General features: G+C 49.3%; 1 protein-coding gene across 1 annotated transcript; it reads left to right on the forward strand.

Annotated features, from left to right (window-relative positions):
- Positions 1-26,357, forward strand: DPT (dermatopontin). Its single transcript, XM_045453017.1, has 4 exons — positions 1-391; positions 12,090-12,215; positions 22,127-22,234; positions 25,161-26,357. The coding sequence occupies exons 1-4, from the start codon at positions 87-89 to the stop codon at positions 25,225-25,227; spliced, it is 606 nt and encodes a 201-aa protein (XP_045308973.1). The 5' UTR covers positions 1-86; the 3' UTR covers positions 25,228-26,357.
- The last annotated feature ends 67 nt before the right edge of the window (positions 26,358-26,424 follow it).

Genomic DNA, 26,424 nt, shown 5'->3' on the forward strand with positions numbered 1-26,424 from the left:
CTGGAAGCCACATGTCGGCGGCAGCTGTATAAAACGGTCAGCCCCGCAGACCTAGGGTGACGTTTTTTGCCAGAAGCCCGGGCGGCATGGACCTCACTCGGCTGTGGGTGCTGCTGGCCCTGGTCACCGTGGCCTGGGGTCAGTATGGTGACTACGGGTACCCCTACCAACAGTACCATGACTACAGCGATGACGGGTGGGTCAACCTGAACCGGCAAGGCTTCAGCTACCAGTGTCCCCACGGGCAGGTGGTGGTGGCCGTGAGGAGCATCTTCAACAAGAAAGAAGGCTCAGACAGACAGTGGAACTATGCCTGCATGCCCACGCCCCAGAACCTCGGGGAGCCCACGGAGTGCTGGTGGGAGGAAATCAACAGAGCTGGAATGGAGTGGTAAGGGCGGCCTGGGCTCTCGGGCGGGGGCTTGGTGGCACATCTGTCCCCCGGCATCGGCTTGACCACAGCCTCTAAGGACTAGGCCAGGAGTGCACTGTAGCTTTCTCTGGAAGGGGGGGGGGGGGCGGGCCGCTGCCCAGCGGCGACATTAGACAACAGAGACCCAGGATGGGGAGTGCAGATGGGCTCCCCCATGCCTCTGTTCCTTCCAGAGGCCGCCCTCCTCATAATCTGGTCCAGGGACTACTTTGGGTCTGCGAGAAGGTTCCCAGCCTGCAGACCAGAGGAGTACAGAAATTGGCAGTCTTTAAGACACTTTAGAGCCTACAACCAACATTGTTGTGGTGTCCGGATGGCGTTTTCGTTTCGCAGCAATTTATTTTTACTGTTTCACCAAAGGACTGGTGCACGGTTGTCGGGGGACAAGAAATGACTGGCCCCTCCCCACAGACCGTTTGAGAAACATGAACTGAGAGCAAGCGAATGAGGGGAGGGGGGGGGGGCAGAGAAATGTAGGCAAAGAGAAGCGAAATGAAAAACCTCTCCGCCGCCCTGAGAAGATGTGCTCTCTCAATTATAAATACTGAGCCCCTTCTCTCTGCCCGAGCCGAAAGTGGGTTTCACCGCCATAAAATAGTTTACGGAAAACTGTTGGGGGAGAAGGGCTGTTCTTTGCCTGACCGGGCTCCGCCACAGTCAATGGCATGGACACGGTCCAAGTCTGTGATTCGCTGTGGGGTGTGACCGTCCCAGCCCCAGTACTTGGTCAGGAGCCCATCCCAGTACTACTGACGGCTAGGCTGGTTATTCATTCAGCCTGGATCGGGGGCAGGAACCCTGGGGGGTGGGGGGGTGGGAAGGGGGAGGGGAGCCCTGGGAGGTTGGGAGGGGAGGGCAGCCCTAGGGGAGGCAAGTCCAGGGAGGAGGATGCCCAGCTGGGAGGCTGCTGTAAGGCAGGGCTCTATGAAGGTTCCAGCAGGCATGTGGCATAGAGGGGGTTGGAGTGGTCAAACTCTGGGGGATCGCTCGGTCAACAGACAGAACCATGATGAGAGGCCAAGAGGCAAAGACAGTGACCCGCGGAGGAGCCAGGCAAGAGAAGGGACCTCTGAGTGGTAAAAACAGACACCGTTTATCGAGTGCTTCCGCTGGGCTGGCACCATGCTGAGTGCTTTGTATGGATTACCTCATTAGTGCTCAAAACAAATCTCTAAGTCATTTTATAGGCAGACAAACTGTGGTCTAGAGACCCAGGTGTTTCCTCAGCCGGAAAGTGCTAGAGCCAGGATTTGGATCTACTGAGTCTTAACTCCAAAGTGGATGTGCGTGGTCCCGGTGATGAGCTATTGAGAGCTGCCCCCGCCCAGTGGGGGCCATTGGCTCAGCTGGGGGGCCAGGGCTGGACTCAAGGCGGTTCTTCATCCTGGGAGGATGGGATCTGCAAAGGTCAGAGCACAAGCCCAGCTCTGGAGGACGGGGGACCAGCTCGGTCGGTACCCATGACTGACGAGGGGTTCCGCCAGCCCGTGGAAGGGATGGGGAGAGGGTCAAGTGGGGCCCTTCATCCGGCCTTCCCCGTCTACCCCACTGCCTCCGGTGAGCAGATTTAATTAGCCCAAACTCCTTCTGGTAGGCGGCCAACTCAGAATGTAGCCTCACCTCAAAGACCTGAAGCAGGTGCCAGTGCCTGGCCTGGAGCTCAGGACCAACCCAGTTATACTTCCACCTGGTCCTTCCATCTGGGGGGCCATGATATGGATGGGTCCCCTTTCTAATCCCCCTTTTTAGAGACAGAGTACAACGGCACTCGGAGATGATTTCTTCACCCCAAAGGAAAAGCCCTGGGCTCTGAGTCAGAAGGCTTGGGTTTGGATCTGGGCTCTAAAGACCATGTGACCTTGGACCAGTGGTTCAACTATCTGGGTTCCCACCTCATCTGGAAAATGAGTGGCCCCACTACATGATCCCAGAAGAATCCACATCTCCAGCACCCCACGCTCCGTTTGGCCCTGAAAACGCACTTGGATTTTTCTGGCATTCTGTTGATCCTTGTGTTTATCCCTGCTAGGCAGAGGAAGCAAATGATGTTTAGTTTTAAACTTGCCAGCTTGCTACTCAGCTAATCACAGAGTTAAAAATGCACAACCATGAAAAACAGCCCCTTTACGGTAAACCTCGGCTGCCCCAGGACCAACACCAATTACCCCAGAGGCATGTTTTTAGATGATTATTGCCTCCAGTTGAGACTTCATTGTCAGTGAAAACTCTGAAAGGAAGGGATTTGTTTGTAGGCTGAGGGGCAGTGACATCTTCCCACGGGCTGCAAGCGTGTAATCTGCTCTGGGGAAAGAGTCGTTGATGGTTTTGCGCAATTTGGCTGCCTTTTTTTTATATATATATGTATATTAAATATAACTTATTGTCAGAATGGTTTCCATACAACACCCTTTGCTCATCCCGACAGATGCCCTCCATGCCCATCACCCACTTTCCCCTCTCCCCTGCCCCCCATCCACCCTCAGTTTGTTCTCAGCATTTAAGAGTCTCTTGTGGTTTGCCTCCCTCCCTCTCTGTAACTTTTTCCCCCCTCCTTCCCCTCCCCCATGGTCTTCCGTTAAGTTTCTCAGGATCCACCTATGAGTGAAAACATATGGTATCTGTCTTTCTCTGCCTGACTTACTTCACTTAGCGTAATACTTTCCAGTTCCATCCACATTGCTACAAATGGCCAGATTTCATTCTTTCTCGTTGCCAAGTAGTATTCCATTGTATATAGAAACCACAGCAATTTCTTAACTCGACACGTCTCCAAAGGCAAGGGAATGAAAACCAAAAATGAACTGTTGGGACCTCACCAAGATAAAAAGCTTCCGCACTGCAAAGGAAACAATCAACGAAACTAAAAGGCAACCGACGGAACGGGAGAAGATATTTGCAAATGACATACCGGATAAAGGGCTAGTATCCAAAAGCAATTTGGCCGCCCTGTATAACTGACTCAGCTTGCCGGTTTATTTTAAGAGGCAGGAGGAATCTCGAGCTCAGGTATGACAACAATACATAGGATCTACTAAAGATGCTTGCTAAAAAATAATAATAATAATAAAAAAATAAAGACGCTTGCTAATAAGAGCACAGATTTGAAAGGTGCTCCAACCGTGGCTGAGCGGCTCGTAACACTGCTGTTTGCTATGGTTTCTCTGTAGAAACTATTGTGCCAGATTCTGGTGTGTGGATCCTGGCTCCCCAACTAATGACCACCAGGAGGCTCTACCTAGGTCCCAAGCGTGGCATTTTGCTGTTTCAGGGCATGGCTCTGTTGTTCCCAGGGAATCTTCTCTAAATTGACACAGCACAAGCTGTAGGACATGTCAGTCCTGGGCGGAACAGGATGAAGTTGGAATTTTCTAGTCAGGCTGAGCTGTTATGCGGTGGAAAGAGCTTTGGTCTTAGAGTCAGGAAACCCCTGAGTCACAGCTCCTGTTTCTGTCATCTGCCAGCCCTGTGGTCCTGCGCATTCATTCTAGAAAGAAAGAAAGGTGTAACACCCGCTTCGCAATAGGGGTGCAAGGAAAAATGTGTAGAGGAACCCTACGTATATACGGGAACTCCAAATCTAAATGTAAACAGATGCCCGGCACATCCTGGGTGGTCAGTAAAGGTTCAGAGATTCTGGAATCTGCTGAGGCTGGGTTTGGACAAGCCACCTTTGCGTGGAGCCTGCATTCAGAGGAACAGCATTGTGTTTATTGGCACCTGCTTTCTTCCTCCACTCCCCTCCCCCGGACTTCAAAGGACCTCAGGAAGACCTTTTGCAATGGCCGCTTCCATCAGAGCTGATAATTTCAACGTATTCAAGTTCAATTTCTTACTCAACGCGCCTCCAAAGGCAAGGGAATTCAAAGCAAAACGAACCATTCGTGAACGACAAGCCACGTGATGGAGAAGAGGAGAAAGGATAACTCTCCCACAGAGCTGTGGGAGCACCCAAGTCAGTCTGAACCTGGGACTGGTGGGCAGAAACTCAGTTTTTTCCATCATCTCAGTGTTCCAATTCTAATGGAGACCAGGGCTCTGGGTAGTACGGGGCAAGCCCTCCTGATCTGTGGTTCTGAGCACTCAGGACACACAGCGCCCGCCTCCTCAGAGATCCTTCCTCAGACCACCGTCTCTAAACTCATGTTTCTCACCCTCCACTCCCCAACCCGCTTTACGTTTGCAGTGGTGCACCTGTCATTAGCCAATGTGTATTTGTATATTGCTCGTCTCCTTGAAAACAGGCTTCACAAATGTAGGGACTTCATCTTATTCAGTGCTGCGTAGAATATTCTCCAGTGCCGTGGATAAGGCTTGTGCAAAGCAGGCCCACTAAATACGTATGCAAGACTAAATCTGACTCGTTAGTGGCTTGGGCAGTCCCAATCCCAGCCGGTGTTCCCACCGCCCTCACCAAAGAAGCCCGCGGATTTTTCCGCAGGGGACGCCGTTTGGTTTCCATTTTCGAGTCTCGGTATTCCACTGTCCGTAATATAGGGCCCAACTTTATTGTTCACGTCTCACTGTGACGAGTTGCCTTTGCAGCCCTGCAGGATGGTCTTTTGAGATTTCCCAAAGTTCTCTAAAACATACAAAGGATGGCTGACCCACTTAAGATAAATTCTTTTTTAGCTTCCACTCTCCCACCCCCCCAAATGTTAACGTCCCCATAAGCTTCAAAAAAAAAAAAGAAAGAAAATACAGTAGTGAACTCTTTATCTCAAAAGCCACAGAGCCCCAGTGCCATATGGATTCTGGGCTGGATCTCGGAACAGCAAAAGGCCATTAGTGTGAAAACCGGCAAAATTCCAAGTGAAGTCCGGACGTTAGGGCCGTACTGATGTCACTTCCTTGGTGTTCATCAAGGCACCGGAGTTCTGAGAGATAAGGTCAAGGGAACGACTCCTCTGTAAATCTGCACCTATTTCAAACTAAAAAGATATTTGAAAACAACGATGCAGGCTAGTAGGGTATGTGCCGGGAGTTTATGAGGAAACGGCAACAGAGTCGAAGAAGCCCGGAGCTGGGAGGGATCTGGAGAATAATCCACAGCAGTCTCCTTGCTTTGTATAAGAGGAATAAAGGCCAAGAGAGCCAGAAATACATTCGGCATAGGAGCTATTACCCTTGGCCTAATTTATGTGACGCTTTGGAGTTTATAAACATTCCCCATTTATACGTTCCTTTGCTCATTCATTCACTACCAAATGCTCATCATCACAAACTTTGCCAGACTCCAGGAACCTGAAGACAAATGATATACAGTCTACGTACGCCCTTGGCTTCCTCATGGTCTATCTAATCTTACTTGTGCCTCACGGTAATACTGGGAGGCAGGCCTTACTATTTCCCGGCTTCGCAGATGAGAGACTGTAGCTCAGAGAGTTGGGAGACTTGCCGGCTCCGAGCTGATGAGTAGCAGAGGGGGGAGCCCAAGCCAGACAGTCTGATGCCACAGCGCTGACGGCGGATGTGAAAGGTCGGCATTGTTTTTGTGCTTGGATAGAGCCGTGGTGAGTGCTGGGCTGGCGATGATATCCCATCCACCGAAGAATGACTTCTGGAGGCAAGGAGGCAAGTGTGGGAGGAGGGTTATGGCAGATCCAGGATTCTTGCCAACTTTCCATCAAGGTCATACCTCTAAGTACTAGGAATCAATCGTCTGGGGGAAACCTTGAGTTCTGCGAACTTGGCTCTTGGTTGGGCTGATCAGGATGGCAAAGCTTCCCTCCTCCGGTAGGGGGTTTGCTTCTGCCAGGGCACTTGTCAGACATAATTTTCCCAGTAAATAAGTCTGACCCACAGACTTAGGATAGCTTCTTCTGGGCGTCCGCGTGTGTGTTTCTTTGAAGCAGTGGAGAGGTAATTTTTGGAGTCAAACAGGACCATTCTTAAAACGCTGCCCCCCCCCCCCACTGCTGATGCAAATCATGTCCACGTTCCAAGACCCAGTTTCTACCTCTACAAAGACAACCCCCTAGAATTGTTGGGATAAGCACCTTCGATAATATTGTAGGCATTCCTGGCTGTGTGTCCTTGGGGGAATCACTTAACCTCTCCCAACCTAAGTATCCTTGTGTACCAAATGCGAGTGGTGGGGGGAAGGGGGGGACTGGTTATTCAAGCCATTTCACAGGATTGTTTGGATGATTGAAATAACGAACACAGAGACAGTGCTGAGCACAACGGCTGGCACATGGGAAGTCCCCGGCAAGGGTCGCTTCTTTTTACTCTGTAGAAACTGAAACTCAGTCTCACAGTGAATTGGACAGCTGGCGCTGAAATATAAATTGCTGGCTTACAAAGACCCCTGATGGGTACGTACCATTTTGTTTTAGGAACATGCAATTCGGTTCTGATCTATGAATATTTAAATGTACATTACGAGCGTCTTGAATATTTGTCGCATTTTCAGTTAGACCTGGAGGTAGCGTTAGATCTCCTGGTCAACAAACATTGCGGTAATTGATGTTCAAGGTCTCCCGGGGCTGAGCCTGCAGTCCCCACGTGACCTGAAATTGTTCCCAGGCCATAGCTGATCTCAGGCCATAAATCCATCATAGAAGCTCATCTGCATCTTCTCAGAGGCCTTCGGGGTAGCCTTGACTTCTTGTGTTTTTCCAAAACGGGGCAGGAGTTTGTATTGTGGGGAGAATTTGTCTTTCTCCCTCGGTCCTGGCCTGTGTCTTTTTATCCAGAAAATCTGTTCAGCAGGCCATTCGTGCTTCCCCATCTGGAAACCTGGCAGACAGGCCGGCAGACATGAAACCGGGACAGAGAAGACGGCAGACCTCTTCCCCAGACGCGAGCAGGCAGAGAACAGCCTGCGGACAGCTCGACATTATTTAAATAGGTAGTTCGCGTCTCCACCATTGTGGCAGGAGGCCCAGTACTCAGCGGTGCAGCACTGACCTCCAAAAACTCTGCCCTGTCACACTTTGCCCCTAAACTGGGTTCGTCTCTGCCCCTGGCCGCTTCCCTGTCCCAAGGTCCCCGCCTGGTCTCTCATTTTTCTTCTCTGCCTTTAGTGTCAACCCCTTCTTCTCCCCACTGTCTGAATTTCCACAGTGAGTGCTTCCCAGCACAGCCCTCTGGAAAGACCGAGGATAGCACCAGGCACAGAGGAAGTTCTGATGAGGGTCTGTTGAAAGACTTAAGAAACATTCTAAAGCCCTGTGAACTCTGGTATAAATGCCGTAGAGGAACCCAAAGGATTATTCTGGGGAAAAGAGAATTAGCGGGAATTGAGGCTTCACTCCAAAATACCGAGTCTCTCTTGGGGGGACTTGAGCCCTCCTCAAGCCGGGTTGGGGGAGAAGTTTGGCGGAGTGAAGGAGGCCGGGTCACCGTGTCTCACACAGTCTCCCCAACACTGGCTTTTCCGGTTTCTGTCTTGGCCAAGACTTTTGCAGGCGTTCTTTCATTCGGTCCTCAAGGTGACTTGGGTGAGGCTCCGCACGGCCCGGTAAGGACAGGACAGGCACAGACCTCAACAAAAGCTCTTCCCCTGCATGCTTCTTTGTTGGACGGCGGCAGATACAGGAGAACGTTTTCTGTCTCTGCTTTCGGGGCAACAGGCCCGAGACAAGCCATTTTCCAAAGGCCACTTCTCAGAGAAGGTTCCTCCCTGAGGATCGTAAGGGGGGGACTAAGTAACTGCCTCCTAGTCTACCTTCTGGAAAGTTTCTCCCGTCAGGTGGAGCCAGGCCAACGATGATCCAGGTTGTGAGACAAAACCGAGCCTCCGGCCTTCATGGGGTTGGTGAGAAGGAAAGGCTGCCTTCCGACGTGGGGAGTAGACAGCCTCTGAAGCAGGGCACCCCGAGGTTCTCAGGGAATCTGGGCCCAGGGCTTCCATGAGGTCCCGTCATAAGCCACCCAGAAGCCTACGGGCTTGGGTCCTTATCCTCCCGTAGGCCCCTTCAGGAGCATCGCACAGGTGCCGGAAAGGGGAACAGAGCCTCTGTTGTGTCTTTTCATCACCAACCACTTCCTTTTCTTAATGTTTATTTATTTTGCAAGAGAGAGAGCACACGAGCAGGTAAGGGGCAGAGAAAGGGAAGAGAGAATCCCAACAAGGCTCCCTGCTGTCCGCACAGAGCCTGATGCAGGGCTCAACCCCATGACCCTGGGATCGTGGCTGGAGCCAAAGTCAAGAGCAGGATACTCAACTGACTGAGCCACCCAGGCGCCCCCATCACTAACCATTGTTAACGACTGGTTTGAATCACTCGAGCCATGCCAGCCCTCCCCTGCTCCCCCGTACCCCTACCCTCTACAGCCACCCTCACCCTTCTTCTCCCCTGCCTGCTCCGTGTTTGTGATTCTGCAGCTTGTAGCCAAATGTTTAAGTGACTCTTGTCAAATAAGGTGTTTTCAGAAAAGATCGAAAGTTGCCAGAAGGGAAGGGAGGAATGCCAAAAGCTCTATTCAGTTGACACCTTCAGCCTGAGGAGGCTTGGTTCCTGAGGGCAAAGGTGGATGTGGGGAGATGATCACTCACTTGGGTTCTGGAAACTTCATGGAGGGGTAGTTTCAGGGTCCTTTCTGGGTCTAAGCGATGGGCTCTCCCAAGTTAACTCCGTCATCAGTCATCCGTTCGTTCGTTCTTCTGTTAAACATCTGCTAGACCCCTTGTGTCAGGCACTGTGGGGACTTCAAACTAAAGATCAAGCTGTCCCTTAAGGATTTTACCTTCTACTGGGGGTGATAAGTGAGACCTAAGTATCTATACTACAAAGTGGTGTGTGTGTCGGGGCACCTGGGCGGCTCAGTCAGTTGAGCGACCGACTTCGGCTCGGGTCACGGTCTCACGGTCCGTGAGTTCGGGCCCTGCGTCGGGCTCTGTGCTGACAGCTCGGAGCCCGGAGCCTGCTTTGGATTCTGCATCTCCCCCTCCCTCTGTGCCTCCCCCGTGCAGGCTCTGTCTCTCTCTGTCAAAAATCAAATAAACATTTAAAAAAATTAAAAAAAAAAAACCCAAAGTGGGTGTGTGTCTGCAACCAAGGCATCCAACCCCCGTGAGCTTTGTTTTAGGGAAACAGACCCTCAGAGAAGGCACTGGAGTCCACCAGCTTTCCTCTGACCGGAGACTGGGGAGCCGAGGCTGCTTTCGTCGAGTATGCTCAACAGTCGTCAAGCGGACGAAATGAAAGTATGATGGCAATAATAAATGACCGAGCAAGCGTCGAAAGCGTCAATAATAAGTCATTTAGTAAGCGCCAGGATTTTATCTGCATGGTGTTATTTCGTCTTCACGATAACCTACATAAGTATGTGCGATTATTATGCCCGTTTTGCAAATGAGAAAACCGAGGCTGTTGGAGGCTACGAAACCCGGCCAAGGTGACACAGCTGGGGGTGGTTGGAGCACTTGGTCCGGCAGCATATCCCATGCTGTTAGCCTTTCTGCTCCGCCGATCGCCACGTGAGAGTGAAAATGGACCCCGACAAAAATCCACTTCAGGAAGGAATAATTTCATGGCTTGGCCACACGCACTACCAAAACCCCGGTGCAGGCTCGCTCTAGCAACACGTGTAGGTGACGGGACAGAAGGTAGGAGAGGCGAGCCCTGTGTGGTTCTCTAACTTTTACCACACGGTCTTACGCCCCGCGCCTGTCGTGTCCAAATGATCTTCACAGGGCAGCCTTCCTGAGGTGGCGAATGAGGGAGTGACAGGCACACTTGCCCTACGGGACGGTGGGGCCAGCTGCCTGGCTGACCACCGGCGGAGAATTCACAGGACGCGGAATGCCTTCAGCACCAGGACTCCACGGGCTCAGGTCAGCTTCTCTTGCTGAGGGAAATGATCACCCTGGGAACCCTGTCCCCGTGGTGATCTGAGTGCCTCTGACAAACCAGAACAATGGAACAACAGCCACAGGGAAACCACAGCCTGGCTCAGTTCTGAGAAGGAACATTTTTTGTTTTTGTTTTTTTTTAGAGGAAGCCAGAATTGTAGTGATGGTAAGAAAGAAGACACCCGAAGCTTCGTGGACAACTTTTAGCGCTTTCTACTGAAAAGCTCTCACTCACGCTGCCAGAATGAGGCTATCATAGACCATCTTGGGCACTCCACTGCCCCAGAGCCTGGCAGCCCATTCCAATCACGTGGCTTCCAACACGTGCCAGGCCTCTTCCCAAGGGGGTACTGCTTCCGATAAGATGTGGGCAACGGTAGGGCAGAGAAGGCTAGCGCGTCAAGGGCATTTTCATCTGCGTTCCTGAGCTCCTGGAGCTGAGGGCTCTAGGGTCCCGGCACCTGTTGCAAGTTCCAGGGACAGCAACCCAGGCTAATCTGCATGGCTGGCCAAGCACCAAGCCCAGGTCTCAGTTCTCTCCACAAGGAAGCACGGAGATGGATACAAGAGTAAGAGTACTGGGGTCCATGTGTGTCTGGTGGATGAATGACCGCATACACGCATATTTGATGCATGAATGGATACGTGAATAATAGATGAGCCAAAAGGACAGAAGCTTTCCAATCAGAGCCATGAAATATATTTAATAGCTAGTGTCGTCAGATCCACAAGATCATTTCTAGCACTTCCAAAGAATCACGTGAAACCCGTCACCACCGATGGTTTTCTAGTTTGTGTGTCAGCACAGCCCCTCCCACCCGTCAGCACGGAGCACTTATTCTTTATCTGTGATCGTTTCTGGAAACTTACTGGTACTTGGGAAAACGGGGTTGTGTTCCGGCACCTGTAGACCAGGACGCAGAGACAACCGCATGCTCCGCTCACTCGAAAGAGGGATCGGGCTCCGTGGCCGGATGGGTGGGGAATGCAGAGAATCCGAAGGAGCTAAAGACTTATTTTGGAAGGACTTATGAGCGACCCCCACCCCCCTTGGGGGGGGAGCCCTCTGTGGCCAGGTGGAGAACAGCGTCCTCAATAACAGCTCGAGGTGGCAACCTTCAGGCCCCAGTGTGATTTGGGGGGGGGGGGGTGAGAGAGAGGAAGTGGGGCAAAGGAGGTGGGACAAAGGAAGAAATAATCACACACCGTCCAAAACCAACGCTTAGTGAAGAAGGCGCTGTGAAGGGAAAAGGGGTCGATCCCCAGAGTGAGGGCCCAGCGACAAGGAAAGGGTGACCACGCCCGCTGTCGAGGGGAGGGTCTGTGGACCAGAAAGGGGGGGTTGCCTTCTGTGAAGAGTTAGAACGCAACCTCTCAGGCAGGAAAAATGCTCGTCCAGGGAGTTTGAGGCCCAGTTTGAGGCCCAGTTGGCCTGTCACCACCCTGTGGCAGTGCCTCCATATACCAGGACCCTCCGTGGGCACTGGGGATAAATCTGACCCAAATCTGCTCTGACCAGGTAGAGCTTATGGTTTAGCGGGAGGTAGGAAGACTCCTGGGTAAGTGCCTCCATCCATTCACGCTCTCCTCTATCCAACTCTACATTCATAGAAGTCTGTCGGGAACGGTGTTCCCCCAAGTTTCCTTCAGCTGAAAGATTCTGAATCATGTGAATTTTAACGGTGAGCGTCATGTGATTTCTACAAATATAACGAAGTCTTGACTGTTTGCATACAAATGGAATACGTTGTTGGGAATCTAGGTCAGTCAAAGCATGGCCTGGCTTGGTAACGGTGGCAGCCGGGGTCTTGGGTGTCACTGTCGCTAGTTCACTTTGGATTGTTCTCTTCTCTTCAGGTACCAGACGTGCTCCAACAATGGGCTGGTGGCGGGGTTCCAGAGCCGCTATTTTGAGTCCGTGCTGGATCGGGAATGGCAGTTTTACTGCTGTCGCTACAGCAAGAGATGCCCATATTCCTGCTGGTGAGCCTGGCGGAAGGAGCCTGGAGTCCAGAGGGGAGCTTGGGGGGGTGCTCTGGTCCATGTTTCTGGCTTCAGATAAGACTGGGCGGTCACAGACAAGCTTAGAATGCAACAGCCAGCATATAGAAGGAAATGAACAAATAAAATTAAGGAAAAGGCTAGAATAATATCCTAGCAGGGAGGGACCTTACAGGTCGCCAACCCAATGCGCCCACACCCCTCTTTTGGCAGGAAAGAAAACAGACAGAACGATAGGACAAGGAAGTCACTTGTCCGAAGTCACCCAGCTGTTTCATGGGGATGTCACCTCTAGAACTTGTCCCAAGTTCCTGGGTGTGCAAACAAGCCAGGCATTTCCGCCTTGGACAAATGGATCCCAAAGTGGCAACATTTGAAGGGTGGCTCACTCAAGTGATTTATCTCTCTGCCGTGTGATGCCAGAAAGGGCAGCCTTGTGGGTTATGCTGTCTTCTGCAACCAGAGTTCCTCCACAGATGCCTGTGTGGCTCTCAGGATGGCAGTTCCAAAGGCTTAACATTTTTCTGTCCAAAGTAATGGTGACTAGAAAATCCAGATTCCATATGATGGAGCAGGGGCCTCCTCCAACTCTCCACAGCTGCCCCCATAAAGCAGTTCTTACCCTACCGTGGCAGGTGCACAGGCGTGACTAGGACATAGGCTAGAACTGTGACAGGTCCCAAAGGCAAGGACCTAAAGCCCATGCGTGGTGGCACAGCGTGGAAACCCTGATGGGGCAACAAGAAGCTTGAGGTTGTGTCTCTGTGTTGACGTGTCCTCTCCCTCCCTCCCCTCCTCCCCCAGCCTTCCTCCTCGTTCACTGTGACATCTCTAGAAAGTCACTTTCCTTCTCTACGGGGTCTCAAGTCTAGCCATCTTTTCTGGATCTCTGAGGTTTTTAAGAATCTCATGAAAGCTATAGATCCTGTCTTCAGCGTGTTTAAACAAATGTTTACAGAGAATTTCCAGGAGTCCTTAAACTCCCGAAAGCCACCAAAAGATCTTTGAGGTTGTTTTGAGCCCTAAAAATTCCTTGATTCCAAAAGTGCTTTTGCAAAGGGCAACCAGATGCCCAGAATTGTTTCTAAAGAGAGGATGAGGGTCCGAAAGATGACTGGGCCCCACTGAGAGAGAGAAGGAGGTAGGAGTCTGCCCACCGTGACCTGAGAAATGGGGCTTTCCCCAATTTTCCTGGCCCGGGTCAGCCGACAGAGGCCACCCCCACCATGAAATCCGCCTCCCTTGTGGCAAGGCATTCGGAGCCAGTTACATTGCAAATAAATTATCTGAAAGAACAAGCCACAAACTAATAGTTAATCCATCACCACATTGGCAAGACTTCCCCTTAGGCTCCAAAGGAGCCATCAGGGTTGCAGGATACCAGGTGGCCCAGAGGAGCATGTTCAGGAGAGAGGGGGTAAAGAGGAGTCAGCCCAGAGCGGGCCTCCCTGGGCAGGATGGACACCCGCCCTAATTTTGTGAGGACTGAGATAATATATACCCGGTATTGCCACCAGCTATGATCTGTCCCCTTCAACCCTCCCAGCTACTGTGTAGACCCAGCCTCCTGGCCAACTAATAAATGCTGAGACCCCAGAGGCATCCAGATCGTTATATCTCAAAATTCCATTAATTTTCTCATGATGCCCCGGACTTCCCTTGATCACTGGAGCGCTGGTTCCAGCCTCCGTCCTGCTTCTCACAAGGGCTGGATGTCCTTCCTCTCATGCACTTTAGAAACGACTCTTTGAGTTCCCTTAGATGCAACCCACGACTTGCTAGGATGTGAAGAATTTCATGAATGGGGACGTAGATACGAAGGAACAAACACCTTGGGTTAAAGACGGGAAAAGGGAGATGAGCAACTTTTCTTCAGTTGCCGGAGACGTTCAGGGCCCCATGGCAAAACTCACCCCGAGCCTTGCCTGCGGTGCCCCCCCTCCCGCCCCCCCCCCACCCTAGAGGGTTGACAGAGCCAGTGGGGGGGAAAGAGGAGAGAATGACTCAGAAAGACATGGCAAGTCAACTTGGAGGCAAGCCCCTCCAAGGAATGCTTTGCTTAGCTGCATCTATTCTGACTGCATGGTGTCAGAGCCGAGAGCCACCATGGCTGTCCCAAGGAAAACTTGGAGAAGCTGCAAAGTGAGATTGCCACACGCACTCACTATCCCACTGGGCTGTCTAGACATCTTAGTGGCATCTTTGAATTGCCTGAGTCATGACATTCCTTATATCATATGTCTTTAAATTGCCTGAGTCATGACGTTCCTTCTATTATATGTCTTTCTAAACTGAATGAAGTCTCTAGGGCAAAAATTAGGTCTCATTCGCCGAGGACTGCCTGGCACGAAACAGGCCCTTCATCAATTTCTGGGATGAACGTTGCAAGCCCATAGGAACAGGAACCGTGGTGAAACCTGACACTGTTAGGATGATGTTTTCTAGTTGAGAAGGATTTTTCCACGCGCATTGTTTTCTTTGATCCTTTTAACAGCCTGTCGGGGTGAGGAGTGTTTTCGCACACCTTCCCACGGTGAAAACCGCTGATAACCTTCCAATCTGTAGCCTCCCCTTCTGTCACTTAAACTGGCTTGAATTACCTCCCCGGGAACTAGACGCATGTGTGGGGGGATGTTTTTTTCTCTCCCGCTTTGAAAGCCGATCTGCTGCACTGAGCCCGACACTGTTTGGAACTCGCTAAATGAGCATCTATCCTCTTTGTGTGTGCAGGCCTTCAAGGATTCGGAAATAGCACCGCTCTTGCAGGGAGAGGAAAAAAAAAACCACAAATCACCCCACCACCTCCCAGATGAGCGAGAGATTCATTTGTTTGGTCCGGACCGAGGTGCTGCTCTCGCTTCAGACTGAAGTTTCTCATTAGAGAGTAGAGCCTCACCGAACTCTGGCAAAAGAGAGAATTTCTGATAAATTCAGACACGCTGTCACTTAACAGTCCCCACTGGATGGGTTCCATATGTACATTTTACACGTCTTTATTTACATGTGAGAATTCAAAATCTTTGTCCGGTTGTCTGCAAACCACAAACACATGTCGCTGACGGAGCCACAACCCTTCGGAGCCTGTGTGTTAATAATCCCCAGGCTCCCAGCAGCTACAGCTGCTGCCTGCCATGTACCAGAAAGTCCCCCATCGGCAGGTGACGCCAGCCACGTGTAGATGATCGGTCCCAGGAACCAACACTTTTGAATTGAGCATCTATTTCCTTTTTCTCGTGGTTCTTCTCCAGACCTGTGGCCTTTCATTACGTTCATTGCATAGTATGTTTGGATGGGCAAAGAATAATGTTCTTCCTCAGAATCAATATAGGCGACATGTTCAGTTCTCCTCCAACCAAGACGTCCCATGACTCTCGCTTGTTATACTCTCTGCTGCCCAGCTCCCCTCTCCCTGAAGCTCGAGTCTGACTCCAGAGAATATTTTCCTTAATGCCCAGATAGCTCAAGTCCACAACAACGAAATCAGCTTACCAGAACACTCTTCTCCCCCCCACTCTAGAGCACTCAATCAAACTAACCTTCAACTCTGGGTCTCGTGGTTCAGATTTCAACGTTTATTTTTTTTTGGGACAGAGAGAGACAGAGCATGAACGGGGGAGGGGCAGAGAGAGAGGGAGACACAGAATCGGAAACAGGCTCCAGGCTCTGAGCCATCAGCCCAGAGCCTGACGCGGGGCTCGAACTCACGGACCGCGAGATCGTGACCTGGCTGAAGTCGGACGCTTAACCGACTGCGCCACCCAGGAGCCCCTCGTGGTTCAGATTTCAATACAAGATGGGTGGTGTTTGCCTGAAGTCATGGCAGGGACAAGAATGACGTCACAGGCACCTCCACTGCTCTGTCTGTCACCCCCACCCCTGCTCAGCGCTATGCCCAGAGTCTGGGAAGAAAGGCGGCTTCCACACTGGTTCCTCTGAGCCATTGGGAGCCAGTATCAGAGAGGTGGAGACACCCATGCTTTGAGACAATAGGACCGGATGTTGCATTTTTTTTAATACGAAATTTATTGTCAAGTTGGTTTCCATACAACACCCAGTGCCCATCCCAACAGGTGCCGTCCTCAATGCCCATCACCCACCCACCCCTCCCTCCCACCCCCCATAAACCCTCAGTTTGTTCTCAGTTTTTAAGAGTCTCTTATGTTTTGGCTCCCTCCCTCTCTAACCACTTTTTTTCCCTTCCGCTCCCATTTTAAAGCAACTCGCATTGAGTTTAGTCACTTCCTCTATGAACAGTGGCTGCCTCGCATTGCCTGAGGCCCAAAGCGCTCCTTTTGGGGGACAACAGCCGCTCTGAGCCTGAGAAGAATCAGTGACACCTTTCCTCAGCCCAAGCGGCTGTTCACAGTGTTTTGCACTTGAGAAATGTATGTGCTGCCTGCATGGCAGTGATGCGTTTCCCCCCCCCCCACCCCCACCCTAGGCTCAAAGTTCAAAAGCAGCAATTTCGGAGGTGTGGCTTGCTGGCGAGTGAGCCTCGGCCACCCCAAGGCCAGGCCCCGTAGCTCCTCAGAACGAGGCAAGCCTCGCGGCGATGGACGTAATCTGTTGCATCATTCTAGCTAGTCCGCTTGCCTTTACTGGAGTCTAGAGACCATCACTCATTCCATTAATTTTGCCTCAGCAGCCAGGGAATGTGAATGGATATAAAATAGGTTACAGTGTTGAAGACCGGGGCGACCGTGATGCAATGTGGCTGATGAGAGCCAGGAAGCATGGAAATAAATGTGTTTGCAGAGCAGCCCTGGGCGTGGGCAGTGAGCTGGAAATTCAGTTCCAAGAGAGCAATTGGGAAAATATTTAGAGGTTCTCCTCTCCTGACTGAAGTCAGAGATGTCTCTGGAACCGCATTTCCATGTGCTGTGATACGTATTTGAACCTTTTGCGATCTAAATCTCCAACACGCCAGGAGAAGGTCGACATGAGCACCCGAGGTTCTTTTTTTTCCTCCCTTCAGGGTCTAAGGTCTCTCCACAGAGGATGGCACTTGGGTGATGGCAGAGACCTGGGCCTTCAGCCCCACGGGGCCAGTTCCCCAGCTCTCTGGGGGAGAAGCCAGGTGGCTGTTCCTTCGCAGGTGCTTTCCTTCATGCATAACTGCATTTGGGTCTTCGCACATCTTTGCGCAAATAATTCAGACAGGTTCTGATGAAGCTCCTATTGGAGATGCCAGGCCATTAGCAAATTAGTCCAACCTGAAATATCCTCATGCCTGCTGCCTTGCCTGGAATAGCTTTGCGCAAGAGGATTGATCGCGAGCAGATTGTTTATTTAAAAACAAAAACAAAAACAAAAACAAACTTCTCCGTGATTTGCCTGCCGGAGAGGGACAACCTCTTTGTAGCCGAATGTAGAACGTAGGCCAACCTCAACACATCAGTTCTACAAATGCTGAATTTCTCCTTCACGCCACTGTGGGGGCCACTGTCCCCTTAAGGAGTTCACCGCATTGGTCATCATCGTGAAAAAAAGACATATTTGTGGGATCCTGTTATTGTAATTAACTGCTACGTATGTGGGGCCGACAAGTAATAGGACGTTAGAAGAAGGTATTTAAAATAAGGTGCACAAGGCACCTGGGTGGCTCCGTTGGTTAAGCGTCTGACTCTTGATTTCAGCTCAGGTCATGATCCCACGGTTCGCGGGTTCGAACGCAGCATTGGGCTCTGAGCTAACAGCATGGAGACTGCTTGGGATTCTCTGTCTCCCTCTCTTTCTGTCCCTCCCCTGCTCTCTCTCTCTCTCTCTCTCCCCTCCCTCTCAAACTATGAAATAAAAAAAATAAATAAAATTAAATTAAAAAAATAAAATAAAATAAAATAAAATAAAAAAATAAGGTGCCGCTTGGGAAGTGGAGGAAACAGGAGGAAAACAGGATTAGAGGTTGGACTGACCAGAAGCAGCTTCTCTAAAATGTCAATCGAACGTGGGCTACTCACCAAAGAATGGGTCCGAAAACATCCTCAGTTTATTCTTGTTTAGACAGAAGCTGAAGCTCCCATCCTGACGCGTTAATTTGTAAAAGCTGGGTTGTTCTTCCAGCTTTTACCTTCGGGAGGCTGTGGTGTGTGCTCCCCTGCTGTCCCACGCGGCGGGATAAGGTTGGGGACGTGGTCCTCGCTGACTTGGGGCCACGAGACAAGGCCCCGTTGTCCGTGTGCACATCGGTGGGGCACACGGCCCGACGGCAGCCTGCAGGAGGCCGTCGTATAATCCAGTTGTCCCCACCGCCAGCAGATCAGGCGGGTGGGAAACCGATCCTGGGGCTGCGACGTTTGACTGTAGGTTCAACCCCCCCGTAATCGATGACAGAGGTGGATTTTGTTACGGTTTTACACTGAGTCACTCTCTGCCGAGGAATAGATTTAAAACCCTTTCCTTTATTAAACCTCTGTCCTCAGCCAAACCTCTAACAACCAGTAAGACCGGCCTCTTTATCCAACTAAATCGTAGCTCTACTCCCTCTTTTGAAATGGCTGTGATAACACATATCTGGGCCCGGCTCTGTGATACGCCCCATTCTCACAGTAAAAGGAGCAGGGACATCTATCGGCTGTGGCTCCATCAGTGGTAACGGACACAGGCAGCAGCCCTGTTTTGACTCTAGTTGGGTCTGTTGATAATTTCAGGGCTTTAATCTTAGATGAGAGTCTTAGATGAGAATCTCCTCTATCAATCTTAAAAATCCCTTCGGTTTGAGTTTTCTTCGGCTCGTACGTGAGATGTTATTTAATTTCTTTCCATCTCGCTCGACCCCATCTAACACAGGAAGTTGTAAAGGGGTTCTACGGTATCGAGTTCTCGCTTAGTTTCCCTCACTTTGCAAGTTCTCGGTCAAGTTCTTTGTCTTGCCTGCAGATGGTGTAAATGGGGTATCATTTATGTATGTAGTTATGTATGTAGGTAGGTATCATGGGGTGAGAAAGTGTACCCCAATAGTCATTCATCCAAAGTGATAGGAGGAACGCACACACACATACACACACGTGCACACACACACAGTTCTGTGTAAGGGAGTATGTGAGGATCCCAATAGAGACCTTCAATAATCTACCCATTTCAGTGTTTTTCTGCTTCCTTACAGGTTCTTTTGATGTCCTGACAAGTCCCCATGCCCCTGTTTCAGTGTCCAGCTATGAAAGTTTACATTCTTTCTTTTCTCTCATAGAGGCTATTGCTGGGGCTTTCCTCTATTAAGACGTGTTGTGTGTGCCCAACACCATCAAGAACTAAAATGGCGACACATCTATTTGGTTCTAAAACTCAGGATCCTGGATCGTACTGAAACAGTAGTTCCCTCTATGGATGGTCTTTGGGTTGTTCACTTCCCACTCATGACTTGGGCCATTTCTTTCTCTACATTTTTAGTGTCAGAGAGCAGGCATAATTTCCATCAATATGTAAATTCCTTCCCTGGCCCCGTTAATCCAGGGTCCGGTAAGGGAGTCCAAACTTGATCTCACAGTTTTGTAACAAAATAACAACAAGAACCAAACATCAAATAAAACAAAAACCCGGCGGGACCGAGACAGAAATGTACTAATGAGCATGCACGCCTTTTCTGGGGCAATCTAGAAATTTACTGGATCGCAGTCCCCCACAGAGACCAACTGTCCAGTTGATTAGGGGACCTGGATCTGATCACTACCAAAAATAAAGCAATAGAAAATGCTAAAGTATTGGACACATTTTTCCCCTTTGAAGCTTAGAACTTGGTGATTTTTTTTAATGCAAGCTTCTCTTTTCCACGTTAGTCCAAATTTGTTTAACTAACCAAGTAATCTGAGGTCAGATCAGTAAAAATTTAAAAACAAATAAATATCTAGCCTGGTCATTTCCAAATAATTTTAGTAATTGGATTTAGCTCAATAGAGTATTGCCATATGTAGATTCTGCCTTCACACATATAAAACTGTTTGGCACTTAGCTTTCATGCATTGTAACCAAAGAGTGTTTCAAAGTTCCGGAAAATATTTTACGTTCCCTGAAGTAAGGAAAACACCTCCTACCCCATTTCTTTTAATCCTAATTTGCATCACTAACATTCTCAACCAATGCCTCTTTTTTTCTTTTTTTTTTTTTTTTTTTTTTTTTTTTTTTTTTTTTTTTTTTTTGGATAAACTTTAGTCTGACACTTGTTAGAATCCTCGTGGATCAGAAACCAATGGGATCCAAGTGAGGCCCTATTAAGTCCATTTATGAGTCATTTAACACTTTCATTAGAAATGGAAGTTCCTGTTCTGGGTCCCTTTAGAAGCACTGAATAGATTTCTGAATTAGCAGAGTCTAATTTTCCTTCATGAACACATTAGGCAAAAACACATATAACCCCCCCCCCCCTGGGTTGGGCTTGGCATCCTAATGGAGCATAATTATGTCTTGAGAAAAGTCTCAGAAGGAGGGCAACTATATAATGTGAAGATGAATTGTGAGCCTCGAGAACGGGCTTTTGGGGCTCTAGCTAACCCCACGTTATCCTGAGCTAACCATTGATCTTGCTGCAGCCAAGCTCTGAGATCTTCCTCCAAGCCCTTCCAGTTTATAAATCAGTCTTTTCAAGATTTCATGACAATCATTGCAATACTAAGTCCACATAATGGAAGGTCTTTGTATCATCAACAGATATACAATAACGCACAATGACCTGGTGAATCCAAATCGGATGAAATTATTGACACTCACTAACTGCCTTGGAGATGCAGATAAAGACTTTGGCACACCCATTTCACACTGAAAGGACCCTTTTGGGTCCTGAAGATCCCCTTACGAGCCTCAGGAGGTTCTAGATTTATTCCAGGGTGGACCACAGCAAACCTACTTTTAGGGAGGCCTGGGATCAACCTAATCTTGGAGGAGAAGGAAGAAAAAGGAGGAGGAAGAAGAAACAAATTGCTCCTTATGGCTCAACTTCTACCATTTGCACATCACACATACGAATATTAGTTCCAATAACAAACTCATAAGGTAGTTTTCATTCTTCTCTACACCAGGAAATTGAGATTAAGTGACTCTCCCAAGGCCATTTATTTATTCAGCAAATACCTACTACATAGAAGGAACTGTTCCAGGTGCCACAAAACAATAGTGGACAAGGAAAAGACTACCTTTGTGGGGATTAAATATTATTTTAATATTTTTCAAACCCTTTAATCATGACTCACAGTAAAAAAATACATACTAAACTATCACACCAGGCATACATCATAATTACACACACATATACAGTATATTTGAAACAAAGTTTTTACACATACATACACAACCTTCAGCAGGTGCTCTGATATTTCCTATTCTACTTTTTATTTTTTTATTTTTATTTTTTAATGTTTATTTATTTTCGAGAGAGAGGGAGAGTCAGGGCACAAGCGGGGGAGGGGCAGAGAGAGAGAGGGAGACACAGAATTTGAAACAGGCTCCGGGCTCTGAGCCCCGACACGGGGCTCGAACCCACGAACCGCGAGATCATGATCTGAGCTGAAGTGGGACGCTTAACCGACTGAGCCACCCAAGCACCCCTATGTTTTAAAGCTCACTTGGAAATAACCAGGTGAGTTGATTTCATGATCCACTAAGAAGCCACAATCCACAGTTCGGAAACACGATTCCAGTGGACTTGTCTGGAACGGACTACTAGTGATATTAATTAATATTTCCTCAAGGCCCGAGGAGTTATCTACATCTTTTTCAGTGTGTAGTTTAATGGCAAGAAGAAGGAAGATGAGAAGTGGGAGGCAACTGCCCATCACCTTTCTGCAGCTGGAAAGGTTTACTGGAGGCCATCAAACTCTGGCTTGGATTTCCCGTGATGTTCAGACGCCCTCTCTACTTTGTAATGACAGTGCTTTTTCCTCTAAACTTTTCTTCTTCCCGCATAGGCTGACCACAGAATATCCAGGCCACTATGGGGAAGAAATGGACATGATTTCCTACAATTACGATTACTATATGCGAGGAGCGACCACCACCTTCTCTGCGGTGGAAAGGTGAGCCTGCCCAGGGGCTAGGAGTCCAAGGAACTGGGGACCCCAGCAAGGACCGTGTCAGCAGAAACTTCCATCCGGGGTTTTCTCTAGTTTATTTCCTCCTTGGTCTAGAATTAAGGGAGAGGTTGCCAGGGCGATGGACAGCTGTGGGAATGGAGATATTCTTATCAACCATTTCATGGAGCAGCTCACCCTTGGAAATAATGATGGGTTCCAGGCCGCTCCAGAGAAGGAAAACCCCAGCTAAGTCTCCCATGATGTTCTAAGCTCTGCCTTTCACTCGATTTCAGAGAGCGCTTTCCCTATAAATTCAGGGACTTTCTGTCAGGTGATAATCGCCTCACACAGCATATGAATTCCCAAAAAAGTCACCCATACGTGTTTTGCCAACAGAACAAAACTTACATTGACTCATTCAATAATGGACTATGATTAATGTGAGTGTGGCTTACCTTTCGGGGAAATTTATGCTTTTAAATGAAACGACATCTCACCTAACTGAAGTGATCGTATTTAACATGGCCCAGGATTTGACAAACAAAAAACAAAAGAACAAACATTAAGCAGCTCTGAAAAGGCACCCTACATGGTTCAGGCTCCATCATCAAAGAGCCTTTATGTTTATTCATAAGGGAACCCTTCATTTCTCACACATTAATCGTTCTTATTTTAGACGCATTTTAAACTAGCTTAGTTGTCTATTTTCTAGAAGCACAAAGTCTAAAAATGATCAGGGAAAATAGTGCTTAGAACGAAACTCTTCACCAGGGAGAAGAAATCGCCAAATGGCATCACACACACACATACACACACACACACACACACACACACACACACACACACACACTATTTTTAAGAAAAGGAAAGACCTGAGAACTCAAAAACCAGGGGAGCCTGGTGAAAATCAGTGGCTGTGCCGTCCCAGAGGGCAGACTGGATAGCAGTGTAGCAGGACATTCAGTATGCTTGTGACGTCTCCACATCAACAGGAAAATTAGCTCTGCATTGCCTGTTTAAGAAGGCAGGAAAGACTACACTATGGAAAGAATACCATCCAAAATCACTACAAAAGACATATATGTTGGCGGTTAAAATACCCAATTCCCATTGGCTTGAAATTTATCAGTTATGGGGATTAACCCAGGACCTTGGAAAACGGAGATACCGTGTCACGCGTTTGTTTACTATGAACGTGCCCGTGAGATTTTGCTGCTGTCGCTAACAATGAGTGGCTTAAAGATCCACAATGTGGGTTCCTTCAGCTCTGTTGAAAGATGCTAAGGCCACCTGCTTGGAGAAATATTGTCAGGGCAGGACCGACCTACTGGGCAGGGGCTTTCCTTCCATATGCAAATCATAGTGTGTTCTTCTTGGTATGGAGTTGCTCAGCCTGAGTGCTGTAGATATCTGGGGCCAGATGATTCTCTGTTGCAGGCGCCGGTCCAGGCATTCCAGATGTTTAGCGGCATCCCTGACCCCTATCACTAGATGGCACTAGCAACCTCCCCTCCCCCATAGTTGTGACAACAAAAAAACCCCTTGGGGAGCAACTGGGAGACCCTCCTGCCAATGATTTTAAGCAAATGACTTGGAACAACAGACTCAGAGTTCCAAATCCGGACTCAGACTGAGCAGCACGCCCCAGAGCTGCTGGCCAGAGGTATCTCCCAGAACTACCTTCCAGATCGGAGGCTGGATGGAGACCTTCTCGGGATTGGTTATTGTTCACGATAACTGGGAAGTAGCCTGGCAGGTGGAAAGGGGAGAAGGATAATTCTAAGATTAAACGACAGGCTGGGCTTTGGAAGGATCTGCGTGACCACGAATGGAATGGGTTTTTATTTTTGCCCTTCGTTGGGACTTTGCGAAGGATGTGACAGCCATGTCCTCCGGTGGGGTTACGGGCACGTAGTTACAGTTGGTATCGTGGGACAGGAGAAAGGGCAAGATTTGAGTTCAACACTCTTGGAATCTGAAATCACTGCCTAGTTATCTTAAGGAAAGGCACGTATTTCTCAGAGTCTGCTTCTTCACTTAAACCCATGAATCACTGTCAAGATTAAACGAGCAAACCTGTGCACCAGTGTGACGCTGGGTGTACCAAAGTTGCTCTGCAAATAACGGGTATAATTGTCATATTGCTGTTAGGGGGTATTATTATGCCAGAAGAGCACCACGCAGGCGCTCAAAAATATACACAGTATATACGTATATATACGCAGTGAAATGCGCAGTTAAATGGGTGAACAAAGAACGTAGGCTTGCCCTTAGCAAAGAACATCCATTGAAATGTACCCACCACACCTCATTTTCCCCAATCGAACAATGCTATGGCCTTTCATCCGCGTGCCTGACCTCTAGGATGAATACACGATTCAATTTCTGCTGTGCATGGATGGCGGGCATTTTCTTGTTCGCTTTATGGGGGTTTAGGGTTGTGGGCCCCCCGCTTCATTTCCCCATCATGGTGTTTTCTGAATGGAAACACAGAGTGTATGGTGTGGAGCCTAGAACTCGGGAAGCACTTAGTAAAGTAATAAACGAGCAAATGGATGGCCCATGGAAGAGAAGATTCTTTACAGTGGAAAGGAGACGATGCTAAATAAATGCTTTTATTCCAAACTGTGCACCTATTTGTCCTGGAGGTACGTACTCACGGGACAGAGCAGACCCCGAGTGACAAACGGGACCTTCACGTGGCCAGGAACCTGTCAGTCACCTGCAAGGTGCGACCTGCCCTGACCAAGGAGGTGTCGAGAACTCCTGACCTCACAGATGGATTACCTGACGGTTTTCTAGAGACTTCGTAGAGATCGACATGAGATTAGGTGCCCCTTCGGTTCCTAAATCCTCCAAAAGTCGTTCACTGCTTCTCCCTCGGCAGCGATAGTCCTCACTGGCTTGCCTTTTGACTCTCTCCCCACAGGGATCGCCAGTGGAAGTTCATAATGTGCCGAATGACCGACTATGACTGTGAATTTGCGAATGTTTAGAGCTTCCACCTACCAAATCCGGGCGAGGGGAACGGGGCCAGGAGACCGGAGGATGTCCACACAGGTCCACGTCAGCTGGAGCTCCAAAGCGGTTTCTGCTGCTCTTTTCTTCTCCCTGAGCTGGTTAGTGGCCACAGCGCCAGCTTTCTGGGCCTTTCTGACTAGTATCACACTTCTAATAAAATCCACAATTAAATCGTGTTCTCACTTTCCGCACGTTCCATAGCAACCGTTTCACGTGACTGACAATGGCTTTCTTGCACACTGCATATACAGTGGGCATGCTCACAGCCGGAAAAATGCCTGGTTCCAGGAGCACCTGTCACCGCCTCCCTATGGCTTTTACTACCAAATGAGCTGCAGGCAGGCCCGGGGCTGAGTGCTGTCTATGAAGGGGTTCAGTGGAGGGGAGTGAATGACAGAAACTGAAGAGGGTGGCAGGGAAGGTCTTGGCAGCTCAGTCTGTTTGGATGAAACCCAGGGTCCTCAGCAAGCCTTGAGGGGATATGCTTCCACTCTCCCCCTCCACATAAACCAGGCTTGTCTAGAAGTCCAAGTGCAGAGCTCTGCACTCCAGGAGGGAGGAGACAGGGAGGTAAAATGGGGAGATAAGAGGGTCTGGGGCAGAGCTAAAAGACCTGGCATTGGAAGAATCTTCTGAGTGGAAGGAAGGTTGTTGGCATACCTCCGAGGTATGACAAGGGTAATGACAATGATGCAGAAACCAGACGAACGTGTGCAAATCTGGCTCAAGTCAGACAAGTACAAGGAAGGAGACAGAGACCAGAGCATGAGACTCGAGTCAGGAACTTGAGAGGGAAAAAAAAGAGTGGCCAGGTTGCTTTGGGAATAGAAGAGAGGGTTTGAGCCCCTGGCACCTGGAGATATGGCCAGGACTCCTGGGAAGGCTGGCATATGCCCTCTAGCCATGGGAGTTACTGGAAAACTCACCTGGATTGGTCCCGGTTTTCCAGCTGGGAAAGGCGGCCCTGGGACTCCATTTCTCTTCTATGTACAGTTTAGGGGTGTTTTCTGCAGAGGTGACACTGTCTTTCCTCTTCCTCTGATGCCTCTGTCCCCAGCCCTCTGTACTCTCTTCATCATAAAAGAAATAAAAATGTTAACATTCACTGCGCTGCAAATGTTAAGGGTCGATTTTTGCTGTCTGCCCCTCTCCTTTCCAATTACTCACGCCAG

This window comes from Leopardus geoffroyi, chromosome C3, assembly GCF_018350155.1.
Source record: "Leopardus geoffroyi isolate Oge1 chromosome C3, O.geoffroyi_Oge1_pat1.0, whole genome shotgun sequence".
Classification (NCBI taxonomy): domain Eukaryota; kingdom Metazoa; phylum Chordata; class Mammalia; order Carnivora; family Felidae; genus Leopardus; species Leopardus geoffroyi.